The sequence below is a fragment of the Carcharhinus amblyrhynchos genome, chromosome 23, assembly GCF_965287045.1.
Source record: "Carcharhinus amblyrhynchos chromosome 23, sCarAmb.v2.hapA, whole genome shotgun sequence".
Taxonomy (NCBI): domain Eukaryota; kingdom Metazoa; phylum Chordata; class Chondrichthyes; order Carcharhiniformes; family Carcharhinidae; genus Carcharhinus; species Carcharhinus amblyrhynchos.
In genome coordinates this window covers 43,354,633-43,373,117 of record NC_137346.1, presented here as the reverse complement: position 1 = coordinate 43,373,117, position 18,485 = coordinate 43,354,633, and the positions used below count along the sequence as shown (strand labels likewise).

The 18,485-nt window shown below is 50.0% G+C and overlaps 1 protein-coding gene across 1 annotated transcript in view; it reads left to right on the top strand.

Moving 5' to 3' along the window:
• atp2a3 (ATPase sarcoplasmic/endoplasmic reticulum Ca2+ transporting 3) overlaps positions 1–18,485 on the top strand; it is a 249,484-nt gene that overhangs the window by 181,164 nt on the left and 49,835 nt on the right. The window contains exon 9 of the mRNA XM_080210950.1: positions 14,504–14,592. Within this exon, the coding sequence (XP_080067076.1) occupies positions 14,504–14,592 (89 nt within the window). The remainder of the gene's footprint in view (positions 1–14,503; positions 14,593–18,485) is intronic.

The following is an 18,485-nucleotide window of genomic DNA, read 5'->3' as shown; positions in this document are numbered from 1 at the left end:
AACCAAGATTTGACACAGGTTTAGTATGACTTTCCTACTTTTTAATTCTACACCTCTAGAAATGAAGCCTAGAACATAGAAAAACTACAGCACAAACAGGCCCTTCAGCCCACAAGTTGCACCAAACACGTCCCTACCTACTAGGCTTACCTATAACCCTCTATCTTACTAAGTCCCATGTACTTATCTCTTAAAAGACCCCAGCGAGTTCGCCTCCACCACCACTGACGGCAGCCGATTCCACTCACTCACCACCCTCTGAGTGAAAAACTTACCCCTGACATCCCCTCTGTACCTGCTCCCCAAAAGCCGAGCGTTTGTTTAATGGTCTTGCTCGCCTGGAGCACAACTTGGGGTATTCACTCTCTGAGATGCCTTTGCTGCCTGTAGGGTCTCTCTCTTCTTCAGGACAAACTTGAGCAGGACTGGTTCGAAGTAGAAGCCTCTTTGTTAAGCATCCTTTAGGATTTGCGTTTTACAGAAAGCGTAAGATACTAATTTACTTGTACGAGAGAGACAGAATACAGAGTCGATCCGAAAGCTTGTACAGGGTTCAACACAGCCGAACAGAACTGGACTGAAAACCTACAGAGTATATCTTATGAAATTACCAGATACAAACGATGTCTAACTTTCAAAAAACAGTTCGCTTTGGTGACCTTGAAGCTTGTTTATGACAAGAATCATTCCTGCTTCACAGTACGTTTTCGAATGTAGCTAAGTTTCCAGGCTAAACCCAGAATTCCAAGCTGTTGTAGCCAAATCAGTTTAACTTAGCTTCAACGCAAGAGCACAGTTAGAATCATAGAACCCTACAGTGCAGATGGAGGCCATTTGGCACCGAGCCTGCACCGACCACAATCCCACGCGTTTACCCTAGTTAACCCCCTGACACTAAGGGGCAATTTAGCATAGCGGCACGGTAGCACAGTGGTTGGCACTGCTGCTTCACAGCTCCAGGGTCCTGGGTTCGATTCCCGGCTCAGGTCCCTGTCTGTGTGGAGTTTGCGCATTCTCCTCGTGTCTGCGTGGGTTTCCTCCGGGTGCTCCGGTTTCCTCCCTCAGTCCAAAGATGTGTGGGTTAGGTTGATTGGCTGTGCTAAGAAATTGCCCCTTAGTGTCCAGGGATGTGTAGGTTAGAGGGATTAGTGGGTATAATATGTAGGGATATGGGGGTAGGGCCTGGGTGGGATTGTGTTCGGTGCAGACTCGATGGGCCGAAGGGCCTCTTTCTGCACTGTAGGGTTCTCTGATTCCATAATCCAGTTAACCTGCACATCTTTGTGAACTGTGGAGCACTTAGAGGAAATGCATGCAGACACAGGGAGAATGTGCAAACCCCTCACAGACAGTGGCCCGAGGCCGGAATTGAACCCGGGTCCCTGCTGCTGTGAGACAGCAGTACTAACCACCGTGCACAGTAAAATGGTGCCTTTTAATTCAGACAGACCATACAGAGGATCTCACACTGCCCCGTCTAGACCAATATCTTTCCAAGAAATAAGCAACATCACTATTCTTCCTATCAAAACATACCACCTCACAATTAACTAGGTTGAACCTCATTTGCCAAATAGTTGTGCAATCAGCCAACCAACTAACCCTATATCGAAAATATAAGGACGTGGAGGTTTTGGAGAGAGTGCAGAAAAGGTTTACCAGGATGTTGCCTGGCATGGAGGATCTTAGCTATGAGGTGAGATTGGGTAAACTGGGGTTGTTCTGTCCGGAAAGACGGAGGTTGAGGGGGCGATCTAATAGAAGGTTATAAAATTATCAAGGGCATAGACAGGGTGAAGCTTTTTCCCAGGTTGGAAATGACAAACACAAGGGGTCACAAGTTCAAGGTAAGAGGTGGGGGTGCAAGGTTCAGTACAGATATGCGGGGGATGTATTTTACACAGAGGGTGGTGGGGGCCTGGGATGCACTGCCAAGCAAGGTGGTTGAGGCGGACACGCTGGGATCATTGAAGACTTATCTAGATAGCCACATGAACAGACTGGGAATAGAGGGATACAGATGGATGGTCCGGTTAGGAACACATGATCAGTGCAGGCTTGGAGGGCCGAAGGGCCTGTTCCTGTGCTGTTTTGTTCTTTGTTGTTGTTATCAGAGGCTATCTCCAGCAGGATAACGCCAATCTTGAGATAAATATTTGGGACATCCAATCTCTCATCTAACCTCTGAATCTTGGAAGAAATTGGAAAGGCTGTCATGGCGTGAATGTGATTGAGATCTGAATTAAAAACACTCCATTGATATTTTCCCATTTAGGTGTTGTGGGGTAAAACTGATCCCTTTCATCCAGTAAAACGATAGACCCTGATTTACCCTGCAGTCACTAATAACCCACCCAACATTTACAATGGTAATATAATGGACACTAATAATTCATTGCAGCAATCCATTTGTTGTGTTACTTTAAAATGAGTTTCAATCGAAAGCCAATTAATTAAGTGTGAATAAATAACGTTCACTCGAACAGGCCTGATGTGTCACTGGGATTGGTATAATTCTGGATATTAGACTCTAAGTAAATTCAGTGCTCCTGCAGAACCATAGAACCCCTCCACTCGCAAATGGAGGCCATTCGGCCCGCGGAGTCGGTGCAGACTCCTCCTGCACTTTAGGGATTCTATGATGACGTGCAAGCTCCGCAAGGGCATTGGAGGCACGGTAGCACAGTGGGTTAGCACTGCTGCTTCACAGCTCCAGGGTCCTGGGTTCGATTCCCGGCTCGGGGGTCACTGTCTGTGTGGAGTTTGCACGTTCTCCTCGTGTCTGCGTGGGTTTCCTCCGACAGTCCAAAGATGTGCGGATTAGGTCGATTGGCCATGTTAAGAAATTGCCCCTTAGTGCCTTGGGATGCGTGGATTAGTGGGTATAATATGCAGGGATATGGGGGTAGGGCCTAGGTGGGATTGTGTTCGGTACAGACTCGATGGGCCAAAGGGCCTCTTTTTGCACTGTAGGGTTTTATGATCTTATCATTCACCCAAGGCCTTGGGTGACCTGGGGGGGAGGGGGGGGGGTGCAGTTTAGATCAGAGTTGAGGAGGAACTTCTTCACTCAAAGGGTGGTGAATCTCTGGAATTCTCTGCCCGTTGAAGTGGTGGAGGCTGCCTCGCTAAATATATTTAAGTCACGGGTAGATAGGTTTCTGATAGACAGGGGCATTAAGGGGAGAAAGCGGGAAAGTGGAACTGATCCACTTCAGATCAGCCATGATCTTATTGAATGGCGGGGCAGGCTCGAAGGGCTAGATGGCCGACTCCTGCTCCTATTTCTTATGTTCTTAAGGCCTCTCACAATCAGCAGAAATGGCTGGGGTCGGGGGGGAACGGTGTGGTGCACCCTGAGTATCACTCATCCAGCTCTCTGGGCAAGTTCTGGAGTTTCCTGGCTGCTATCTCTTCCTCTCTATTTCCTATCACTCGTTTCCCCCCCCCAATACACTGTCTCACCCAATGGTTCAGTTGTGAACCACTGTTCACTTTGTACGACAGAAGCACTGACCTTTCCAAACCTTTGACCCCCACCCCATCAGGCGGATTCCGGGTCCTACTGATTCTCCTTTGCACAAAGTTAACCCAAAGTGGTGCTCCTGGCCTCAGAGCGTCTCCTTGGCCCGTATGAACCGGCATTGAGGAGCCAACACTGCTGGACCCTACTGGCAGGGTTTAAAAGCAGCAGCTTGGGTATCTGATCACCCAGGAATCAATCAGGCCTCTCATAGTCACTCTGTGTAACCTTCTGCTCCACCTCCCCAGCCCCTTGCACAGCTAAACACAGACAAATGCAGAAAATCTTGGGCCATTCCTCCTGAACTCCCTCAGACAATTGAGAAACCTGTGATCCGTCAGGTACTTAAATTCCTCCTTCCTTCAATGTGTCCACTTACTTTTAGATGATTGGACTACATAAGACTGGGCGCGGGGGTTCTGTAACTGGGCGCGGGGGTTCTGTAACTGGGCGCGGGGGTTCTGTAACTGGGCGCGGGGGTTCTGTAACTGGGCGCGGGGGTTCTGTAACTGGGCGCGGGGGTTCTGTAACTGGGCGCGGGGGTTCTGTAACTGGGCGCGGGGGTTCTGTAACTGGGCGCGGGGGTTCTGTAACTGGGCGCTGGGGTTCTGTAACTGGGCGCTGGGGTTCTGTAACTGGACAGTGCTGAGCAGGGATATCTGGCACAGTTTTGCTGCTTTGTGGGGAAATTATTTTTTGAGTATTTTGAGCCAAACTTGATTCGTCCGTTGACTGGCTTTGTCCTCTGTTATTGATTAAGCAGAAGCAAATGAATTACCCGGCTGCACAATTAATTAAACCTACAGTTGAACAATGTGACAGGCAGCGTAGTAACGGAACTGGGCTGCCTTCCATCAGCAAGGTCAATGGATTCATTAAATGAACAAACTGATTAACTCTTTTTTTTAAATTACTGCTGCGTGTGAGAGTGTGTGCAAACAGAGGAAGGGGACTGAATGGAATAGTACGGATAACAGGTGCTGGCTTGTTACACCTTGGTTTATATCATCCCGCACTGACACCAGGGGATCACTCTCCCTCCCAGTTTCTGTCTCTGTGTTTTATTTTGTCTCTGTCTCTCTACCCATCTCTCTGCTCTGCTCCCAGTCACACTCTCGGTCTTCTTTCCTGTTCCTCCTCTTCCCCATCTCTCCCTCTACCTTTCAGCTTGCTGGATGACTCCCCGAGCTGAATGTGATGGTCTTGACCATATCGGCTGTAGGCAGAAGAAGCAGTATTGAATGCTTTTAATTCCGATTATATTCTCTGCTCGGCCTGAGAGTCTCCAGTTAAACTATCCCTCAGTGCCAAAACTTTTTATCGACTAAATTTCACCATTAGATCAGAGGGTGAGGAGAACGAAGGTGTTGGCTACAGATTGGTGTGTTCAGACTCTTCGAAGACCTCAGTAGGTTAAGTGTAAGCTTTTATTAACAATTACAACTTTTTACTCATGTAAAGCGTGCAAGCTAAAAACTACCCCCACAGTTAGGTCTTAATCTGTCTCTGCTCAACACCATACTGACCCTCACTCTGGGTCATGTCCCTTCTTACAGTACTGTGTGGGCAGTACTGTACTCAAGCCCACATTAACCCTGTATGTGTGCCCGACCCTTACTCTATAGCGTCATGTATCAGGATGGATAATTGGAGGGTGAGAAGGGTGTGGCTTTTAAGTTTAAATCCTGCCACGGCACTCAATAAAAAATATCTGGAATTAAGAATCCACTGGTGACCACGAAACCGTTGTCAGAAAAACCCATCTGGTTCACTGATGTCACTAATGGGAAGGAAATCTGCCGTCCTTACCCGGTCTGGCCTACACGTGACTCCAGAACCACAGCAATGTGGTTGACTGCCCCCTGGAATGGCCTGGCAAGCCACTCAGTCCAAGGGCAACTAGGGACATGGGCAGTAAATGCTGGCCAGCCAGCAACACCAATGTCCCACGAATGAATTAAAAAAAAAGCTCTATTGCTAAAATTGCGGCTAACGCCAAAGTTAATTTAAAGTTCGTGAATGTAATGATATGAACCACCTGGGCCACAGTGTGAGCTCCTCACCGCTGCCACTCCATTCCATGGTGTGATCGGTAATGTGGTTCAGCTAAGGGCAAAGCAAAATCAATTTGGATTCAAAATTCTCCTGAACGATTCAGATTGTACTTTTACTATTTATTTGTCTCTGTGTGAACGTTTGCAAGAAATTGTTAGCTTGGGTTCTCCTGCTCGTAGCGACCAGTGCAAGTCTAGGTATGTGTGACTGTGGGTAGTGAGCTAGTCCTTCACACACTGTGTATTTCTGGACCTAATGCAAAATGGATTTTAAAAAAAATACAATCGGGCAAATTCTCAGAAGGAACACGCCAACTCTTCCTTGACAGGAAAATGACTTGAGACCTCTTGAGGTCGTAAAAAGGTCCAATAAATTTGGGTATTTTTCTTCTGTGGGCTGCACAGTGGCAGAATGGTTAAAACCGCTGCCTCGTAGCACCAGGGACCCAGGTTCAATTCTAGCCTCCGTGGACTGTGTGGAGTTTGCACAAGATAAGCGGGAGGGGGGGGACAGTTTAGATCGGAGTTGAGGAGGAACTTCTTCACTCAAAGGGTGGTGAATCTCTGGAATTCTCTGCCCGTTGAAGTGGTGGAGGCTGCCTCGCTGAATATATTTAAGTCACGGGTAGATAGGTTTCTGATAGACAGGGGAATTAAGGGTTATGGGAAGAAAGCGGGAAAGTGGAACTGATCCACTTCAGATCAGCCATGATCTTATAGAATGGCGGGGCAGGCTCGAAGGGCTAGATGGCCGACTCCTGCTCCTATTTCTTATGTTCTTATGCACATTCTCCCTGTGTCTGCGTGGGTTTCCTCCGGGTGCTCCGGTTTCCTCCCACAGTCCAAAGATGTGCGGGTTAGGTTGATTGGCCATGCTAAATTGGCCTTTAATGTCAGGGGGATTGGGAGGGTAAATGAGTGGGGATAGGACAGGGTCTGGGTGGGATTGTTGTCGGTGCAGACTTGATGGGCCGAATGGCCTCATCCTGCACTGTAGATTCTACGATTTTGTGTTTCTCTCAGACTTTGTCTTCTGATGTCAATTGGCACCTGAATGATTGGTGCCTCCTTTCGGACAGGCAGGGAACTAAATGGCTTCTAACCTCTGACCATCAGTCAGCGCTGTTCTTTGCAAACAGAACCTGCTGTCTGTGATCGAAGGGCTCTTAAACGGAGCTGGAACTTCCACTGGAAGCGACTCAGCAGAGCTATGGGAGATGGAGGCGAACATCTCTCCAAAGTCAGCACCGAGGAGTGGTGTTGTTTTACCATATCTGTAATAGCTCCAGGAGGTAAATATTGACTTAGGAGGCATCTGACCTCGTCAGATAGCCACACAATAGACAACTCCGCATCACCCAGTAATAAAGTTTCCTTTTGGAAATGGTTCTCTAGCAGCACGAGTGCACTGGCTGCTGGCGTGCATTAGTGGCCCTGAGTCCAATAACAGGTCATGAGTGTCTGGAACAAGCTGCCAGCGGTAGTAGTAGAGGCAGATATAATAAAAAGCATTTGGATAGTTACATGGGTACAATGGATAGAGAGGGATATGGGCCAAATGCGGGCAATTGGGATTAGTTTAGTGGTTAAACAAAAGGGGGGCAGCATCTAAAAGTTGGGCCAAAGGGCCTCTTTCCATGCTATAAACCTCTATGACTCTGAGGTAATGAGGATGTAGTTGGTGGCATTATAAATACCACCTTACAGTTACCGCAAATTACTTTCTGTGACTGGTCATTTTTCACTGGACGCTTTGGATCACCATGAGAATTGTTGAAGTTTAATTCATTCAGGCAAGCGAAGAGTATTCCGTCACACTCCCGACTTAGAACCAGAGAGAACTTACAGCACATAAAGAGGCCATTCAGCCCACCTTGTCTTCACCGGCCAAAAAAAAGAGAAAAAGTAAATATCCGCACATTTTAATCCCACCTTCCAGCACCGGGCCCATCACCTTGTAGGTTACAGCACTTTTAGGCACAGATCCAGGTACCTGTTAAATGAAACAAAAACAGAAAATGCTGGAAAATCTCAGCAGATCTGACTCTCCACAGATGCTGTCAGACCTGCTGTGATTTTCCAGCATTTTCTATTTTTGTTTCCTATTCCAGCGTCCGCAGTAGCCTGTTGTTCCAGCCTCGACCACCAATTCGGGCAGTAAATTCCAGAGACCCCACCATTCTCTGAGTGAAAATACTCCTCCCCTTTTTCTCCTTAGACTGGGACCTTGTAGGGGGTGGACAGGCTTCAGAGAGTCAGGAGGTGAGTTAGTCACTGCAGAAACCCCAGCCTCTGACCTGCCGTTGTAGCCACAGTATTTGTATGGCTGGTCCAGTTCAGTTAGTGGCCCCCAGGATGTTGATAGCGGGGGCTTCAATGAGGTAATGCCATTGAATGCCAAGGGGCGATGGTGGCATTCTCTCTTTTTAGAGATGGCCATTGCCTGGCACTTAGTGACACAAATGGCAGCACGGTAGCACAGTGGGTTAGCACTGCTGCTTCACAGCTCCAGGGTCCTAGGTTCAACTCCCGGCTCAGGCCACTGTCTGTGTGGAGTTTGCACATTCTCCTCGTGTCTGCGTGGGTTTCCTCCGGGTGCTCCGGTTTCCCCCACAGTCCCAAGATGTGTGGGTTAGGTTGATTGGCCGTGCTAAGAAATTGCCCCTGAGTGTCCAGGGATGTGTAGGTTAGAGGGATTAGTGGGTATAATATGTAGGGATATGGGGGTAGGGCCTGGGTGGGATTGTGTTCGGTGCAAACTCGATGGGCCGAAGGGCCTCTTTCTGCGCTGTAGGGTTCTATGGTTCTTCTGTGTTCTATCTAATGTTACTTGTCAGCCCAAGCCTGGATATTGTCCAGACCTTGCTACATGCAAACATGGACTGCTTCCATATCTGCGGAGTCGTGAATGGTGCTGAACATTGTGCAATTATCAGCAAACATCTGACGTTATGATGGAGGGAAGGTCATTGGTGAAGCAGCTGGAGCTAGTTGGGTCTGGGACACGGTCCTGAGGGACTCCTGTAGTGAAATCCTGGAGCTGAGATGATTGACCTCCAATTAACATAACCATCTCCCTTTGTGCCAGATATGACCCCCAACCAATGGAGGGTTACCTCTTGACTTCCATTTTACAAGGGGTCTTTGATGTCACATTTGATCGATGCTTCCTTGATGTCGAGGGCAATCTCTCTCACCTCATCTCTTAGAACCCCTACAGTGCAAAAGGAGGCCATTTGGCCCATCGAGCCCACACCAACCACAATCCCACCCATGCCGTATTCTTGTAATTCACCTCCCCCCCCCTTGTTTACCCTGCTAATTCCCTGACACCAGGGTCAAATTAGCACAGCCAATCAATCTAACCCCTACATCTTTAGGGTGTGGGAGGAAACCCACGCAGACACGGGGAGAACGTGCAAACTCCACACAGACGGTGACCCAAGGCTGGAATTGAACCCGGGTCCCTGTGTGGCAGCAGTGCTCACCACTGTGCCGTTCTATTGTCCACGTTTGACGCAGTGCTGCAATGTGGTCGAGAGCTACACGGTCCAAGTAAAACACGGACTGAGAGCATTACTGGTTATATGCCGCTCAGTGGCATCTAGGGTATTTTAACAGTAACTTTGTTGAAGTGTTAATGTAAGCCTGTTTGTGACACTAATAAGTAAACTTATTTTTCCACCACTTGGCTGATATTTGAGCAGTTTGCTAATTGATGGAGCAGTGATTAACTAGATTGGATTTGTCCTTTTTGTGGACAGGACGTAGTGGATGTTTTCCACAGTAGTTGCCAGTGGTGTAGCCTCACTGGGATGGCTTGGATACAGGCAAGGTTAGTTCTGCAGCAGAAGTCTTCTGCATTGTTGCCAAGATGTTGTCCAGGTCACAGCCTTTGATCTATCCAGTGTGGACGGTGAGCCGAAGGAGGAGGTAATACAGAACCTTTAATATAACCTTTAGCTGGCACGGTGGTTAGCACTGCTGCTTCACAACGCCAGAGGTCCGGGTTCGATTCTGGCTTGGACGACTGTTTGGACTTTGCATGTTCTCCCCGCGTCTGTGTGTCGGTTTCCCTCCCACAGCGTGTGTTGGCTGGATTGGCCACTCGAAATTGCCCCCGGATGTCCCAAGATGTGTAGGTTAGGGGGATTAGCAGGGTAAACGCGTGAGGTTCTGGGATGGGGTTGGCCTGGGTAACATGCTCTGTCAGAGAGTTGGTGCAGTCTCGTTGGGCCGAGTGGCCTTCTCCTGCACTGTAGGGATTCTGCGACCCTGCACAAGAGATTTCTGGTCTGAAATAAACCTTTCCGTGGTGTAATGCTGGAGTGATCCATTCACGACTTACCTGTCTATCTCCATTGCAGTTGTCCCAATAGTCCAAAAACAAATATGAGCCTTGACTCAGCAATAGCACTTGCTCTTTTTGGAATCCAAAGGGTTTTAGATTCAAAACTGACTCCATTGACTTGAGCCCTTATCCAGAGTGACACTTTGTGCCATGCTAAGGGAGTGCTGCACAGTTGGAGATGTTGTCTTTTGGATGAAATGATAAATTGAGGCCTTTGGAGGTAAAAGATTTTTTTATACTCCATTATAGATCATAGAACCCTACAGTGCAGAAAGAGGCCCTTCGGCCCATCGAGTCTGCACCGAATCCCACCCAGGCCCTACCCCCATATCCCTACATATTGTACCCACTAATCCCTCTAACCTACGCATCCCTGGACACAAAGGGGCAATTTCTTAGCAGGGCCAATCAACCTAACCCGCACATCTTTGGACTGTGGGAGGAAACCGGAGCACCCGGAGGAAACCCACGCAGACACGGGGAGAATGTGCAAACTCCACACAGACGGTGACCCCGAGCCGGGAATCGAACCCAGGACCCTGGAGCTGTGAAGCAGCAGTGCTAACCCACTGTGCCACCGTGCCACCCATTGGAAAAAGACCGCTACTTAAAACAGACTCGAACAAAAATGACTTCTCACAGTCTGTGGAATTCACTGTCCGAGTGTGTGGTGGATGCCCAGACTTTGAATAAATTTAAGGAAGAGGTGGACAGATTTTTAGTAAGGGGTTGAAGGGCTGTGATGGATGGGCAGGACAGTGGAGTTGAGACTCAGATGAAATCGGCCATGATTGTATTAATTGGCAAAGCAGGCCCATGAGGCTCAGTTGTCCACTCCTGCGCCAAGTTCTTATGTTTACCCCTCGACAAACGTGGATTGAGATTAGCTCACTGCTGCCTGTGGGACTTAACACACACAGAAATTCGGAAGAAATTGGAGGAGGCAAATTCGATAGGGTCTTTTAAGAGACTTCTGGATGAGTACATGGGACTTAATAGGATTGAGGGCTATAGGTAAGCCGAGTAGGTAGGGATATCATCGGCGCAACTTGTGGGCCGAAGGGCCTCTTTGTGCTGTAGTTTTTCTATGTTCTAAATGTCTTTACCCAAAGGGTGATAAGATTGTGGGATTGGAGTGCTAAGAAGGAGGGAATAGATGGCTAAAATGATAGATATGGATGGAAAAATGATAGGGGAAGGCTCAAGTGGAGCATAAAAATTGGCGTGGGTTTGGGCCGAATATCTGGTTTCTGTGCCGCCTCTGTGTTTAATATACAACAGGAAGGGACAGCGCATGTGAATATAAGGGTACCACGGTGAGTGTGATCAAGGTCGGGGAGGTGGCTTCAAGTTAACTGAAGGCAAAGGGTCCTGGTGAAAGGGGATTTAAAATCCAAAGATAAAAGTTGAGGCTATGGAAAAGTATATTTGTGTGCGTGTGTGTGCGCGTGTGTGCGCATGTGTGTGCGCGTGTGTGTGTGTGCGTGAAATAAAGAAAGTGGAGTTTGACAGGAATGGCCAGTAAGCCAAGAATGGCCAAGGAGGGAGTAGCAGAGAAAGACAAAAAACTGAAGTCGCTTCAGCTGAATGAGTGGAACATCAGGTTAGTTGTAAAGATTCACATCCTAATCAGTAATCTGTAAACTGTCTGTGCTGTTATATGCTCTGTCTGAGGCCAGAACTCTCCATTCGCCTGACGAAGGGACAAACCCGAAAGCTTGTGAGCTTACTATCAAATAAATCGGTTGGACTTAAACCTGGTGTTGTCAGACTTCTTACTGCGAATGGAACCTCCCCAGCGAGATAGATCAACTTTATCGCACAAATAGTGATAAATAATTCAGATCGTTTTACCATTACAGAGAAAATATGGAGCTAAATAATAAGGTGGGGTTAGAGAGGATAGATTCAGAAAGAATGTTCCCGATGGTGGGGGAGTCCAGAATTAGGGGTGAGTTTGAGGATAAGGGGGTAGAACTGAGGGGAGGAGAAATTCCTTCACCCAGAGGGTGGTGGAAGTGTGGAATTCTCTCCCACAAAGTGTAGTTGAGGCCAAAACCTTGTCAGATTTCAAGAAGACATTAGATATAACTCAGGGGATATGGAGGGGGTGGGGGATTAGGATATTGAATGTGATGATTAGCCATGAGCAAAATGGATGGCAGAGCAGACTCAAAGGGCTGAATGGCCTACTCCTTGCTTCTAGTTTCGATGAGGGATTGCGGAGAGCAGCAAGGAAATTGGAGTCAAAGGCCAAGATCTGCCCTGATGGCATTGGATGGCAGGGCAGACTCGATGGGCCGAGTGGTCCACTCCTATTTCTAATGGTGTAATGTTTTGTGCTGGCACATTTCCTACATTTTAGCAGTTTGGCATTTGAGGGAGTACTCGGCTCTATCTGCAGCGTTATCTTATTGCAAGAATTAATCAGTAAAATCCATTTGGAAATAAAAGTACTTTCCCACACCAGTGAAGCCAAAGTCTCTTCAATCGCAACTCCGAGCAGTAAATCACGTTGAGTGGTTCCATACACAGCTGACAGGCAGTTTATTTATCCCTGGTTTGTGTGTTGAGGAATGAAGCTCTTTCTCATGAATTAGAAAACATTGCCTTTGTGCTTTGTGTACAAGGTGTTCCAGAACACAATGACGAGAAGATAGGGACGTTTGTAATTGCCACATCAACAGAGCTAATTTCACAGTTGATATTTGTGTGTGTTGCCCAGCTGCAGTGTCCTGTGCGTAGCTAATTGTGCAGACGTTAGCTGAGAGGGATAAGCCACAAAGCAGGTACCTGCCGTCTTTTTACAACAGCAAACCTACCGAGAAAAGGTTTCGCTTTCCACCTTTGAGCCCTCGCTTTTCCCCCGAAGGAACGGCTTGTATCCGTAACCCTGTGGTCGCGTCCCGATCTTTGTCAGCTCCCGTTTGACTGGGGCTGGCACAGTGGCACAGTGGGTTAGCACTGCAGCTTCACAACTCCAGGGACCTGGGTTCGATTTCCCGGCTCGGGTCACTGCCTGTGTGGAGTTTGCGCATTCTCCTCGTGTCTGCGTGGGTTTCCTCCCGCAGCCCAAAGATGTGCGGGTTAGGTTGATTGGCCGTGCTAAATTGACCGTAGATGCATAGGGTAGAGAGGATTAGTGGGTAAAATATATAGCAATTGGGGGTAGGGCCTAGGTGGGATTGTAGTCAGTGCAGACTCGATGGGCTGAAGGGCCTCTCTCTGTATTGTAGGGTTTCTATGATTTCTATGATGATTTCAAGTTTGCTTGCACTTGACTTTTGGTGGAGCACTCTTCAGGTCAGTGTTTGCAGCCACCTTGCACTGGAAGGGTTTACTGGAAATACTGAACAGTATTGTTGTTCCTGGGTTTGATAGTATCTGGGTTTCCCCTGCAGCGAGTTCCAGATTTCTAACAAGCTGCAGAGGCAGGCGGGGTCAGCCTGTCAGTTTGGGGGGTGGAGAACATAGAACACTACAGCACAAACAGGCCCTTCGGCCCACAAATTGCGCCAATCATATCCCTACCTACCAGGCCTATCTATAACCCCCAATCCCATTAAATCCCATATACTCATCCAGAAGTCTTTTAAAAGACCCCAGCGAGTTTGCCTCTACCACCACCGACGGCAGCCGATTCCACTCACTCACCACCCTCTGAGTGAAAAACTTACCCCTGACATCTCCTCTGTACCTGCTCCCCAGCACCTTAAACCTGTGTCCTCTCGTAGCGACCATTTCAGCCCTGGGAAATAGCCTCTGAGAATCCACCCTATCTATACCTCTCAACGTCTTATAAACCTCGATCAGGTCACCTCTCAACCTTCGTCTCCCCAGGGAGAAGAGACCGAGCTCCCTCAACCTATCAGCAGAGTCAAACATGAGAGGAATCAATAAATCGTATTGATCATCATTGTCTTTGGGCATTAGGAAGGATTCATGAGAAAAGTCAATGGAAGGGCCAAGGTGATGGGCTGAGTGGTCTTTTCCTTGTTTTTATATATACATTTGTGGGACATGGGTGTCACTGGCTGGCCAGCATTGCTAGTTGCCCAAGGACAGTTGAGAGTCAACCACATTGCTGTGGCTCTGGAGTCACATGTAGGCCAGACCAGGGTAAGGACTGTAGATTTCTTTCTCTAAAGAGGCATTATTGAACCAGATGGTTCAATAATAATGGGGGGGATTTGGGCTCTGGGGTGGGGGGGGCTGTGGAGCGGGATATGGGCTGTGGGTGAGCAACAGTTTCATGGTGATCAGCAGATTCTTAATCTAGATTTTTTAGAATTGAATTTAAATTCTATTACCTGCCGTGGTGGGATTTGAACTTGGGACCCCAGAACATTAGCTGAGTTTCCCTCCTGTTCCGTATCTTCTTGTGCATTTCACAGCGAACCTTGGAGGAAGAAGCAGCAAAGTAGGAGGTTGTGAAACCGGGATACTTTGTGACACAGTGAGAATGCCTTCCAAAATATTGAACAGTGTTAATGTGGATTTCTTAAGAGATTCATTTTCTGCAGAAGGAACTGACAGTGTGCGTTTGAACCTGAATTTAATCTCCTTGTCCCGCAGATGTTCATTGTTGATACTGTGGTGGGGGATAACTGTAAGCTGCACGAGTTCAACATCACTGGATCCACCTACGCTCCAGAAGGCGAAGTGTAAGTATTCCAACAAAGCCCGTGACTGCAATGCTCTTCACATCAAACACTCTGTAAACTCAGTGTGGAACAGGGGGCCATCGACAGCTGGTGGCAATCGACAAGTAATACACCAATGTTACTGACTGCACCATGGGTGGGTATTAGATCACTGGGACGGCATCTCATTCAATGATGGTGATACCTGCTGGATACAGTTTTCAGCAGTTTTGAGCGATGGGGTGTGTGGGCTGTGGGTGAGGGGCTGTGGGGGGATATGGGCTCTGGGTGAGGGGGCTGTGGGGGGATATGGGCTCTGGGTGAGGGGGCAGTGGGGGGGATATGGGCTGGAGGTGAGGGGGCAGTGGGGGGATATGGGCTCTGGGTGAGGGGGCTGTGGGGGGGATATGGGCTCTAGGTGAGGGGGCAGTGGGGGGGATATGGGCTCTAGGTGAGGGGGCAGTGGGGGGGATATGGGCTGGAGGTGAGGGGGCAGTGGGGGGGATATGGGCTCTAGGTGAGGGGGCAGTGGGGGGGATATGGGCTCTGGGTGAGGGGGCAGTGGGGGGGATATGGGCTGGAGGTGAGGGGGCAGTGGGGGGGATATGGGCTCTGGGTGAGGGGGCAGTGGGGGGGATATGGGCTCTGGGTGAGGGGGCAGTGGGGGGGATATGGGCTGTGAGTGAGGGGGCAGTGGGGGGGATATGGGCTGTGAGTGAGGGGGCAGTGGGGGGGATATGGGCTCTGGGTGAGGGGGCAGTGGGGGGGATATGGGCTCTGGGTGAGGGGGCAGTGGGGGGGATATGGGCTGTGGGTGAGGGGGCTGTGGGGGGATATGGGCTGTGGGTGAGGGGGCAGTGGGGGGGGATATGGGCTGTGGGTGAGGGGGCAGTGGGGGGGGATATGGGCTGTGGGTGAGGGGGCAGTGGGGGGGATATGGGCTGTGGGTGAGGGGGCAGTGGGGGGATATGGGCTGTGGGTGAGGGGGCAGTGGGGGGATATGGGCTGTGAGTGAGGGGGCAGTGGGGGGGATATGGGCTGTGGGTGAGGGGGCAGTGGGGGGGATATGGGCTGTGGGTGAGGGGGCAGTGGGGGGGATATGGGCTGTGGGTGAGGGGGCAGTGGGGGGATATGGGCTGTGTGAGGGATGTTGGGGGATATGGGCAGTGGGGGGGATATGGGCTGTGTGAGGGATGTTGGGGGTTATTGTCTTTCAGTGTGGGAGCTATTGGTGGCGATAGAGATGATGGCTGGAGGCAGGTTTAATAATGGTTGTATTGTGCTGGCTGTGCCTCAGTGATGGCCGTGCTTATCCGTGTCGTGATTTGCTGAGCACTGGACTGCGGCGAACACAGCCCTGGGCATCTCATCCCCCACCCCGGCCAAACAGCCAGGGTGAGCCCACCCCCCCACTCCCGCAGCTTGTCCCACAGGAAGTGAATGCTCAGAGGGGCATTGATTGGTTTAAGGTGGAACTCCTGACCCCTGTTGGACGGACGGTCAGGGCTGAGGCAGGTGTGGCCATTGCTGGAGTGCAACAGTCACCAGCACTGAGTGAATGGGAAGGGGGAAAGGTGGTGTCCCTGGGGGCCTCACTATAGAAGCTCTGGTCAGTGGTTGTGGGGGTTTGGGGAGCTGATGTAGACAGGCCTTTGGGGGATGGCTGGGGGGGGGTTGGGTGCTGGTTACTGATCAATGGGTGCCCTCCGATATCACTTTGAGGTGGCAGCACCCCTCGTCCCCCCCCCCCCCCCCCCCATAATGAGAGCTGCCTGGCATGGTGACCCCTGCTGCTGGTAGGATGAAACCATGGGCAGGTGGGCCACCTGATGCCCCCTCTGTCGCTGGTAACAGTACGGCCGTGGGCAAGGCACCCATAGCTGCCCTACCTGCAGAGCTGCCACCCTCAAGGTGTTGGGGTGGGCTCAGATCAAAGTCAAATTGTGCCAGTTATTCTGCTTTGGGGTCAGTGGCGATGTGTTGGTAGCGTATTACTGGGAGTTAGCTTGTTGGCATTGAAAACCCTGAGACTGACTGCGGGGAAATGTTAAAGTTAGAAAGAAAAATGCTGTCAATAAATAAACATTCTGATCACTGGGACCTCTGGCAGCTCCCTGGATTCCATTAAACAAAAATGTATTTTTGGTACAGTTTATATTTCTTCCCTTGACCCAAACAGGGATGTAATTGAAAGACTGAGGTTTGGTCCCAGGCTGTACGTTATTCACCATGGAGCTGATCTGTTATTGGAAGCTTTGAGCTCATTTCACTTTGTACTGATGGGATTGGCTCATCCATCTGCTGCTGCTACCTTCGCCGGCACTGAGACCCGGGTCCCAGTTCCTCCTGGAATCCAGCTCCCACCTTCAGCCACAAATGTTGCACAGTTTTAGTTCAACCGATTGGGCAAATCACAGAATAGAACACGTTCCCGCCATCTTTGTGCAGGTTTTGCACAGTCTGTAAATGCTCAGTCAGTGCTCAGTCTGACAGGCTGTCGGTTACAGTCATCATCGATTGTGTTCTACTGAAGGTGAAACTTTGACCCATTGCCTGAGTTATTGGATATTCAGCATCTCAGAGAAGAGAAGATAGTCCAGCCTTACTGTTTGTTCAACCTCCTGTCCCTAAACATACACAACTCCTCCTTTCTGTCTCACTTTTGTCCTGTTCTTATTTATTCTCTGTCTCTCTCCTTTCTCACTCTTGCTAATTTTCCCATTTTCTCTCTTGTTCACATTCTCGCTGCCCTCCGCCCGCATCTTAAACAGTCTTATTCTCTCTCCCCCTCCCCGCCCTCGATCTCTCCCCCTCCCCGCCCTCGATCTCTCCCCCTCCCCGCCCTCGATCTCTCCCCCTCCCCGCCCTCGATCTCTCCCCCTCCCCGCCCTCGATCTCTCCCCCTCCCCGCCCTCGATCTCTCCCCCTCCCCGCCCTCGATCTCTCCCCCTCCCCGCCCTCGATCTCTCCCCCTCCCCGCCCTCGATCTCTCCCCCTCCCCGCCCTCGATCTCTCCCCCTCCCCGCCCTCGATCTCTCCCCCTCCCCGCCCTCGATCTCTCCCCCTCCCCGCCCTCGATCTCTCCCCCTCCCCGCCCTCGATCTCTCCCCCTCCCCGCCCTCGATCTCTCCCCCTCCCCGCCCTCGATCTCTCCCCCTCCCCGCCCTCGATCTCTCCCCCTCCCCGCCCTCGATCTCTCCCCCTCCCCGCCCTCGATCTCTCCTTTAATCATTTATCTTCTCCCCTTTTTGGTATTTTCCCTTATTCTATTTGTCTCAGTCAGAAAAAGGCACCTATCAATTTTCCAGCACACTCATTCTCTTGGTGTTGCTGTTATGGCATCTTATGACTCACCAACACTCCTCCTATTTGTTTAAAATTCTTCTCTTGTATCTTTCGACAGCGCGAGTGAAAAAAAAAGTGAAATCTGAAATACACACAAAAATTGTTGGCAGTGTTTTGCAGGCAGCACACAGCATCTCTGGAGAGCTGAGAGGGTAATGCGTGGACCCATGGTCAGTTCTCAACTGGTTGGATGTCGGGCGGCACAGTGGTTAGCACTGCTGCCTCGCAGCGCCAGGGATCCAGGTTCAGTTGAGTCACTGCCTGTGTGGAGTTTGCACATTCTCCCCATGTCTGCGTGGGTTTCCTCTAGGTGCTCCCGTTTCCTCCCACGCTCCAAAGATGCGCGAGTTAGGTAGATTGGCCGTGCTAAATTACCCCGAGTGTCAGGGAGATCATCAGGGTAAATAAATGGGGTTCTGGGAATAGGGCCTGGGTGGGTTTGTGGTCGGTGCAGACTCGATGGGCCAAATGGCCTCCTGCTCTGGAGGGACCCTCTATGATTCTGGTCTTGTCCAAGTCTGAAATGCAAGGGGGGAGTTCTTCCGTCCAGCCGCCATGGGAATTGTAGC